The 8,753-nt window shown below is 29.8% G+C and overlaps 1 protein-coding gene across 1 annotated transcript; it reads right to left on the reverse strand.

The window, feature by feature from the left end:
• Positions 1–4,299: 4,299 nt before the first annotated feature.
• LOC113401668 (regucalcin-like) lies at positions 4,300–8,716 on the reverse strand. Its single transcript, XM_026641664.2, has 6 exons — positions 8,491–8,716; positions 7,713–7,869; positions 6,962–7,159; positions 5,956–6,174; positions 4,786–4,901; positions 4,300–4,604 (listed from the first exon to the last, which is right to left on the reverse strand). The coding sequence occupies exons 1-6, from the start codon at positions 8,572–8,574 to the stop codon at positions 4,368–4,370; spliced, it is 1,011 nt and encodes a 336-aa protein (XP_026497449.2). The 5' UTR covers positions 8,575–8,716; the 3' UTR covers positions 4,300–4,367.
• Positions 8,717–8,753: the final 37 nt, after the last annotated feature.

Raw genomic sequence — 8,753 nt, forward strand, 5'->3', positions numbered from 1 at the left:
ATTTCATAATTGTCAATTATAAGATCTCGTATAAGTGAGAATCTCATTAGTATTCGCAAATGTATTCGAAGTGTAAGTAGTACAATTACCCTATTCCCGCGAAGATTAAATGTTAATGCTTGTTAAAGTTTAAATAGACAATGTTGCCACTAGTATAAGCGTCTACCTCAGTTATGCTGCTTCCATATTGTACCCAGTTGACTTTGAAAACATAGACAAATATTCCTTAGTAGAACATCTTTTGCACGTTGTTATTTTGTTAATATTCCTATGAAATGAATATTTCTAAAGTTAATAGGTTATCCAAGTTGCAAGTGATTGAATGAGCATCTGAATGTGATTTGTTATTTTGGTGAATTTGAATTTTATCTAAACGGAACTGATATACTTTAAGTCAACGAGTTTCTTTTTCCGCAAGATTGTTATAAAATCTGATCATTATTGTAATAACCAAAGAATAATGTTAAAAATACATTACCCCATTGGTGCCTCTATATTTATTTGAAGAAATTTAATATAATATTTCATACTGGAGAAAAATTTGTGTCCATATAATTAAAATGAATGAAAATTTATAAATACATTTTCTCTTATGAAGATAGTTAAATTGGTTTTCACTAGTGTTTACTTGTAATAATATTTTAATAATTTTACTATAGAAATAAAACGTAATGCCAGGTTTATATTTTTTATTATTATAGATTGCTTAGTTCGGTATAGAAATTGTGATAGTATTTTTGGTGATAATAATTTTATATGTAGTAATTTAATAGTAAATGTTTTAAAATTATTTCTTAATAATATAGATAAACATTATTTGAAAATATATCTTTAAAATATTTAAACGCTTTGAAAATATAAAAAAAGAAAATGTAAAAAAAAAGCCTTTATAGAATTCAGTATAAAAATTTACACAAGACGTTGACAATTAGTATTTTTTATTTTTACTTGTAACACTTAAGTCTGAAATAAGGTTATTGAATGTTGTTACTGACTGTAGATTTCTCTAATAAAATTTACCAGATTTGGTAGTTTACAAAACAGTTGTTATGTATATTTAAAATATAATTTATATTTATGTTAATCAAATTATGACATGACGTATTTGTGCAAACATCAACGCAACATTTTTTAATTTAATTGTATTTTTATTAAACGTACTTTGTGTTGATTTATGACAGTTCAACCACATTTTTACCAAACAGTAAATACGTCAATTTTTCTGATTAAATATCTGAAATTTCACAATTAATTGCACTGTTGTAATGTTGTAAATATATAATGTACCTACAAATACGAATAATAATATTATATAATTGTTGTTTATTTTAACTATTTTGAAAAATTGTGTTAGGGTAAAATGTGCCTAAAATGTAATTAGTACCACATTATGTGGTTGTGAATTCATTGGTAATTTCGTATTTTAAAACATAATTCTTAGTCTCGGTGTGGTTGAATCTATTTAATCTTTTAAAAGATTGTTGATCTTATTGAAAGTTTGAAAATGCCATTCTCTATTTTTAAGAGCCGTTACTTTATCAACAACCAAGTGTCCTTTATTACTAATATTTCTGTTTGACACGTTTTTCAAATAAATTTTCAGAATATTCACGTGTTAAAATGTAAAACTTCATGTCGTCGTTGCAGTTATTTTAGTCTATGTAGGAACAGAAAAAAAATGCACAGATATGTTAAAATTTCGATCTTTTGTGTCAAATTGAGAAATAAGATTTTATTATTTAAGTTTTTTTATATCGTCCACATTAAAAAGAAGAATTATAAATATAAAATAAAAATATTCAATTATTTTATACGTTCTATGCAGTAGAGTATAATTAAAATAAAGTCATTAGACCAACTCTTTTGAAAAAGCATTTATTGTTTTTGGTATTAGAAGGCAAACAAAACTTATATATGTATAGTGCTGCGGCAGCGAACTCTGCTACCAACGCTGCTGCTGCTCTCTTGACCAATGTCTTTGACAAGAGAGATTTGCCACTTTTTATATTACCGTAAAGTTGAAAAACTTACAAGCATACTTGAGTCTAGTCGGTTCCACTGACAAGAATAAAGATAATAAACCACTTTGACTTTGAATGACACGACGTAATTGGTCGACATCCAAATAATCTGAATGTATTGGATTGTTGAAACAATGAGTTTTTATTAGGTATATGTTGTATCATAAATAAATATTTAATACTCAAGAACTATTTATCGTAAATAATATAGCAAAGCTATTACCAAATCGTATTGAATATTTATCTCTTGGTTTGTTTACTTTGAATCCTATTACAGTCGCTCGTGCCTACTTGTGCTCAAATTATAGTGCGGTATTTGCGGTGATACATGAAAGTGGTACTATAATGGCGACATGTCGATGTAACGACTCTTAATATTAAGAATCATATTGTTCTATACTTTAAGTTGTATTCAACCGTTGTTCTCTACAGTGTGTTTACAGTGTTTTAAACTTTACTAATAAAATTTCGCTGTTGTCATGTGTTCTTTGTTGATATTGATGGAGTCTAAAACGTTGTATTTCTTGTTAAAATCCACTTTATAAGCGCATGTTCTATAATAAATTTATTTCTGGTCAAGAAATGTTGTTTTTTTTCTAACTTTAATAATGTTGAAGGATATGAACTAATATTTTAGGACATAATAAGTTGCCTTAAATAAAATATCTAACAGAAAATGAACAAATACTTCAGTTTAGAAATTGAATCAACCAAATTATTTTCTTAGAACACATATTTTAAATTACATGTTTATAAAAGCGAGTTATCCGGTGTATTTAATCAATCATAGAGGCCCGAGACTCCCTTCGGTATGATTTAACTTTAGTCTTTTCCAACCACAAGAGGACAAAATCCAAATAAAAGACATTTGCCATCGAATTGATGCAATATTGGTCGAGAGTTAGAATAATCTATGATATTCATTATGAAAAAATGGCGTTTTAAACGAAACTGTTATCGGTACTTTGGAAGTAAAATTAAAGTGGACATAAGTCCTTTAGTGGAATAGTGTTGTTTTATAAATAAAGACATTAGTCGAGAACTATTAGTAGTGCACAATATAGCAGAGCTTTGATCAAGTCGCGTGGTATGCCAAAATTTTAGATTTGTCTTTATTCCGTCTTCGATTGGAATAGATTTAAGATATGTAGAGTACTTACAGTTGAATCATAATATATTAAGGACAGTGCTATCAATGAAGAATCAATGATGAATCAATGATATAATAATTGTATAATGTATAAAGCGTGGGAATAGCAGGATACTAGTCGATTTTCAAATCAAAATCAAATTAAATGTATTTTCACAATGAAGCGTTTTTGAATCGTCAATATTTTAACAGTACCACAGTTTCGGAAAGGAACCTCCAGCGAGAAGAAACGGCAAGAAACTCGCATAGTTGCTCTTTTCAAATAAACAGATTTACAATGCTGTTATTCACAATAAGTGTTCAGTCCCGTGATGGAACCCGAGCCTAAATCCACGGTTTTTTATTTCTAAAAAGTAATATTTTAATATTAAATACTATTTCAATATCTGCTGCATTACCCTATAACAACATTCCGTATGTCATAAGACTGAAAATTACTAAAATAAACTAGTCTAGCAGTAGGTAAATATATCTGTGAGTTTTCCAATTGTTTTGATTTCAAAAATGGAACTACTTAGTTTCCCTGCTAGGGCATACAGATGGGTACCCCACTGAAGTTTCGAGTCAAGGGTAATCCCTAGAAAGACCGTCAACTCAATAAACTAAAGGTATTCTTTATTCAAAATAACCGCAGAAGAATTTGACTTAACATTTAGCAGTGAAAATAAACTATATTTAGTGTTGTTTGCATTTAGGACTAAATTATTTATGTCAAACCAATCACGAACCTGTGTCAGAGCACTGCTAACAAAATCATAGTTGTTTATCTTTCTGTCGAATTTAAAAGCAAGGGATGTATCATATGCAAACAGTATATTGTCGCAAGACTTATTAATAAAATAAGGTAAATCATTTACATATATTACAAACAGCAGATGCAGTAAAATTGAACCCTGTGGTACACGCATTTGTGCCACAGCGCCGTTTGATTTTGCACCGTTAATAGCAACCTTCGAAACTCTTTCGTGAAGGTAAGAGGAAACGTCTTTTCACAACTTTATATTTCAAAAGCTTTTTTTTTATGTTAGAGGTGGCAAACGAGCAGGAGGCTCACCTGATATTTTCATACGTTTTTTTTTCAGAAATGTTTAGTTATAATTTTAAGCGGTAAATAAAACAAAATTAATGTTCTATTAGTTACGTATTTAATTCAGGTAACTCAAAAAATGAATGCCTTATTTTTTGTTTGTATTTATTTAATAATCATCAGCATTGTCAAATCGGAAGGAATACGCGGGCACGCCTCGGCTTCCTGTTCCCCTTATAGTGAATATAGCACCACTCAGCGGCTCGTTCGAGTCCAGTTTCGCCTTCGAAGTTGTCACAAATAATTCGTCCAGGTTTGGTCCGCCCCAGCAAAGCGAAGTCGTTCTAGACACCGGCAGCTTGTAACCGAAAACTATTTTTCGGCTGTCCGGGTCTATATGTAATACCTAAAAATTAAATTATGCCTAAGATAATCCCAAAATGCTGATTATTTTCTTAAATACCAGCGGCTTCCTTCTAATTTATTTTCTTACAAACTGTAATTTTTTTTTGGGTATATGGGATTTAGTTAGTATCTATGATTAAAAATAATAAGTAAATAATATTTTAATCGAAATGAAATCCTACCGTGCCGCCGAACATGACTGCGACCCAAAGGTGGCCGCGGCTGTCTATCGTCATACCATCAGGGATCGCGTCTTCGTATCCGTAGTTCGCTATATCGATAATTGTTCTTCTTCCGCCTGCAAATGAAAATTGATAAAATTGTTCAAAACAAGAATAATTTAAATGAGACTAATTAAATATAATCAACACGATTTACGTTTTATATCAATTAAAACAAAGACCAAAACGCAATCTAGCTGATTTAAAAAGATCACAAACCATAATTTGCGAAATTAATGTTTTTAGACCACAGTGCGTTGTAATCTAGCAATGCTAGCTGATTAATGTTAAAAACCGTGACGTGATTTGAGGTGTTAATTAGTAACAAAATCAAAACATTCGATTAATTGATATGAGTTTACTGATTACTTAATTGATATAAATTGCTTTATCATTATTGATTGAACTCATCACTCAATTTATATCAATAAATCAATTCATAATTTTTCTTTAATCTATTTTATATAACAATGACGAACGTTAAGAAAAAGTATAAAAAATATTTATATTTATAGTAAATAGTACATGCACATTTCTTAAAAGAAAAATAATATTGAAAACAGCACCATTTAAAGGCAGATGTCTAACTTTGTCCCTCTTTTCGCTTTGGGATACTTTACTGAGTAATAGCGTGTTTGTTAAAATTTCACCAATCTCGAAATTCAATATACATTATACATTTTAAAGGACACTTTCTGCACAGATATATTCTTTCTTAGATGAAACACATCAAAATGTATCACATGGTTATAGTACTTTAAAATTTCAATACAATTTTTATAAAATTAATGTTTGTACTAATACTTGTTCCTGATAATGATATTTTTATAACTTGTATATTAACGAAACATATCAGGAAGACCTTCACGTTTAAAACGTTTTATAAATTAACTTAGACATAAAATGACATTGCAACAAAGTTTATAAGTTCATTGATTGATCATTCATTATTGTTAAACAAACAGAAATAATGTTTAACTTATATAAGTACTCGATAAATTAAAATAAACATACCATACAAAGAAATTCAATAGAAGTTGTAAAGTTTTATGTGAAATATTTTACGGCAAAAATTTTTTTTATTATTTTTGTTAACTTCAGTACAACTAAACTGTATATCTAAATTCTTACTTATTTCTCCATTAACCGGATCAAAGTCGAATGCTTCAATTTTCTGAGTCGGTGAGTCGATGTAATACATGATAGTGTTATTGAGAGACCACACGAGGCCGTTGGAGATGGATACAGGTCTGAGATGTACCCGAGGCTGGTTGAAAGACTGCTGGCTAATGCTGTAGAACGTGGCCTTGTCTGGGAGCACATCGTCGCCTGATTGAGGACCTTTTGTACCTAAGCATTAAAAAAACACTACAATATGTAATAAAAAATAAAAAAGACATATTATAAGGGGCATTTTTAATGTTTTCTCATCGCGTGTACAGCCTGTAAACTTCCCACTACTGGGCTAAGGGCTCCTCTTTCTTTGAGGAGAATGTTTTCCTTCACCGCCGAGCATGAGATGAATTATAAATACAAATCAAGCACATGAAAATTGAGTAGTGCTTGCCTGGTCTTGAACCCGTGGTTAGGATGCATGCGTATTAACCACTGGGCCATCTCATCTGTCGGTAATGTTGAAAATAACTAAGCAATGTAATATTATATCATACAATTTCATTATATATTTTAACTACCCTACTCTATAAGTCAAATCTCACTCTGCCCGAGGTTGCCTGTAAGAGATCGTTGTTAAGTCGTCGTTGATAAGGCCACTTTTGCATGTAATTATATTATCTATGTATCCGTAAAACTTGTTAGTACTATTGTAATTGAGTGCAATATTGTTTATCTATCTATCTATATTATATACTCACAAGATTTAAGAATAAAATAAATTTTATACTAATGTACAAAATCTTTGATTAAAATTTTGCATATTTTGTTTTATTATTATTGTTTTATTTTGTATACGTCCTAGTGGTACATCAGATTAATTTACTGCATATTATTTGTCCGCAGCAATATATTTTATTTATATTTCTATTCATATAATAATAATTTAATTAATGTATTATTTTCATTTGAATGAAATGCATAAGTGTAACCGTTTTTATATATTATTAAGTTGTACAATTACCTGCCCAGAACCTCCCTTCAGAGTCTGCTTTTCCCTCATTGATCAGATTCTCTGGAAGACCCTCGTCCACCGTCGTCAGTAACCGGAGGGCGGCGTCACCGGATACCTTCCAGTCTAAGAGATAGAGAGCGGAGCGCACTGCCACTAACAGGCGACTTGATCCCGATACCAGGGATACTACATTAACTTGACCGTAACCTGTGAAAACAGCAAATAAACGACTTTATTTGATAATAAAAAAAGATTTTATAAAAACCAGTATTACATTTATACGAAAGGTGTTGTTTGTATATTAAACGGAATGATTTTTATCGATTAACAGATACGATTATTGACATTAAAATTACGCCTTGTTCTACTTATGCCCTTAGCTGGAAAAGTATCGGTCTTTTAGCGGAAAAAGCGCATTATTTCAATGTTATATAAGTTAATGTTGTTAATGTTACTATTAGAGTATTTCTTTGTTTTTACTATTGAAAATATTAAAATGTAGACACATACAGGACCAAATTAATTAGATGAGGAAATGTTTGCATATACTCAGTCAGTTTAAATAACATTTAAGTGTGAAATGGTAAATTGACATTCATTCACATGTATAATTATACATGTTATACATGTATAAATATACAAATTATACATACCAAATATAATTTGTCAATAAAAATAATTAGTAGGTATATCCTTAGTTTACTTATAAATTTAAAAAGATGTAGGTACATATTATTTTAATTAAAGTAAAAGTACGAACCAATATGTTTGGTAAAGATTTGTCCAGAAACATAATCTAATCTGTGCACGTTCTGCTGCAGCGCATCTACGAAGTACAGAGATTGTGACTCGACGTCCCACACCGGACTCTCTGCGTGCGTAAATAGTGCAACCGTATCGGTGTCGCCAGATGATACCTTGACCAACCATATATTGTTTTTAAATTCAGCGTTTCTTAAAAGAAATTTTGAATATTTATCAAATAATACCATCGGTTTGGATTTATATTTTACCTAATATTAATCGGCAATAAACTGATCATATGTTCATAGTTGCTCTTCAAAAATAATTTACTTACTTTTATCTATACTATATTGAAACAATATCATAGGACACAGTGATTCTGTTTTACGCCTTAAAAAAAGAATCACAAAAAATGTTCGAATTGACAATAAAAAAAAAAAAAATTTAACGAACTTTTTAATTGAACATATCCTGCGAAAAATCAGACAGACTCTAAGCCGTTTAGAATAAAAAATAATGTATTTCATTCCGGACCGGTTGAAATATATATTATATATTTAAAAAAATGAATAAACACATTTATTTTTAAATATGAAGGAGATTTTGATTTTCTACTTTCACTTCCTTTGACTTTTTTCAATAATATAAGCAAAAAAAGGTCATTCAGTCGTTGTGCCTTTATGCTATTCCAGTTTAAAAAAAATACTTATATTCTTTAAACTTCAACAAAGTAAATAATATAATATTCATCTATTTACATACTTAAAATGGTTTTTAATGTAAAAAAAACTTACCATAGAAATTTTGAAATGTTGTATATTTTTAGCCAGAGCACACCCAAAAAGGGACAAGATAAGTAATGAAAAATTAAGAGACATTTTGTGAAAACGCTTAAAGCACGAGTTTATTACACCTGCGATAATTACAAAAAGCCAACAACTGACATTGTTCTCAATTGCAATTAGATTAAAAAAATGTACGTCCACTTCGGCGCAGGTTGTTCAAATGTATGCAAAAAAATAACCATTACGTCTGCACAATGCGTAGTAAAACGGAT

The sequence above is a fragment of the Vanessa tameamea genome, chromosome 20 (genome assembly GCF_037043105.1).
Source record: "Vanessa tameamea isolate UH-Manoa-2023 chromosome 20, ilVanTame1 primary haplotype, whole genome shotgun sequence".
Lineage (NCBI taxonomy): Eukaryota > Metazoa > Arthropoda > Insecta > Lepidoptera > Nymphalidae > Vanessa > Vanessa tameamea.

Bases quoted from the DNA above. Each gene is read 5' to 3' on its own strand.
- LOC113401668 (XM_026641664.2), bottom strand. From the start codon at position 8,574: ATGTCTCTTAATTTTTCATTACTTATCTTGTCCCTTTTTGGGTGTGCT. The intron at 6,175-6,961 runs GTAATTGTACAA...TTTAATGCTTAG, and splicing joins TGAAGGGAGGTTCTGGGCAG to GTACAAAAGGTCCTCAATCA. The intron at 4,605-4,785 runs GTAGGATTTCAT...TTTAATTTTTAG, and splicing joins CAGTCATGTTCGGCGGCACG to GTATTACATATAGACCCGGA.